This window comes from Emiliania huxleyi (assembly GCF_000372725.1).
Source record: "Emiliania huxleyi CCMP1516 unplaced genomic scaffold EMIHUscaffold_10775, whole genome shotgun sequence".
In the NCBI taxonomy this organism is placed as follows: domain Eukaryota; phylum Haptophyta; order Isochrysidales; family Noelaerhabdaceae; genus Emiliania; species Emiliania huxleyi.
Window position 1 is genome coordinate 1 of NW_005201929.1, and position 1,074 is coordinate 1,074.

Consider the following 1,074-nt stretch of genomic DNA (forward strand, 5'->3'; position numbering starts at 1 on the left):
GGGCACCGACACGGTCTACATGACCGCGGTGGACGGGCAGGGCAACGCCTGCTCCTTCATCAACTCCAACTTCATGGGGTTTGGCTCCGGGCTCGTGCCGCGCGGGTGCTGCTTCTCGCTGCAGAACCGGGTACGACATGTCCAGGACACGTGCACGACATGTCCGAGACATGTCCCATAGGTGCGGCTTCTCGCTGCAGAACCGGGGCGCAAACTTCCTCCTCACCGAGGGCCACCCGAACAGCGTCGAGCCGGGCAAGCGGCCGTACCACACCATCATCCCTGGCATGGCGACCGTTGGCCGCGAGCTCTTCGCCTCGTTCGGAGTGATGGGCGGCTTCATGCAGCCGCAGGGGCACGTGCAGGCGCGGCGCGTGCGGTGAGGCCGCGGCGGCTCAAGTCCCTGACTCCGCCCCCCTCCCCCCCCTCCCCCTCCCCCCCCCAACCCCTCGCAGGTGCTGCTCAACATGCTCCAGCACGGGATGGACCCTCAGGCCGCCTAATTTCTTTATTTGAGAGGGACTCAAGTAATATAAAAGTAACATAATATTGGATGGACCCTCAGGCCGCGTAATCTCTTTACTTGAGAGGGACTCAAGTAATATAAAAGTAATATAATACTGGATGGACCCTCAGGCCGCGTCATCTCTTTACTTGAGAGGGACTCAAGTAATATAAAAGTAATATAATATTGGATGGACCCTCAGGCCGCGTAATCTCTTTACTTGAGAGGGACTCAAGTAATATAAAAGTGATATAATACTGGATGGACCCTCAGGCCGCGTCATCTCTTTACTTGAGAGGGACTCAAGTAATATAAAAGTAATATAATATTGGATGGACCCTCAGGCCGCGTCATCTCTTTACTTGAGAGGACTCAAGTAATAAAATAGTATATTTGATGGACCCTCAGGCCGCGTCATCTCTTTACTTGAGAGGGACTCAAGTAATATAAAAGTAATATAATATTGGATGGACCCTCAGGCCGCGTCATCTCTTCACTTGAGAGGGACTCAAGTAATATAATATTAATATAATATTGGATGGACCCTCAGGCCGCGTCATCTCTTTACT

The 1,074-nt window shown here is 52.8% G+C and overlaps 1 protein-coding gene across 1 annotated transcript; it reads left to right on the plus strand.

Annotated features, from left to right (window-relative positions):
- Positions 1 to 19: 19 nt before the first annotated feature.
- On the plus strand, positions 20 to 503 carry EMIHUDRAFT_125593 (hypothetical protein; the record flags this gene model as incomplete). Its single annotated transcript, XM_005792427.1, has 3 exons — positions 20 to 105; positions 182 to 374; positions 456 to 503. 3 exons carry the CDS (start codon positions 20 to 22, stop codon positions 501 to 503), a joined length of 327 nt encoding a protein of 108 aa, XP_005792484.1.
- Between the last annotated feature and the right edge of the window lie 571 nt (positions 504 to 1,074).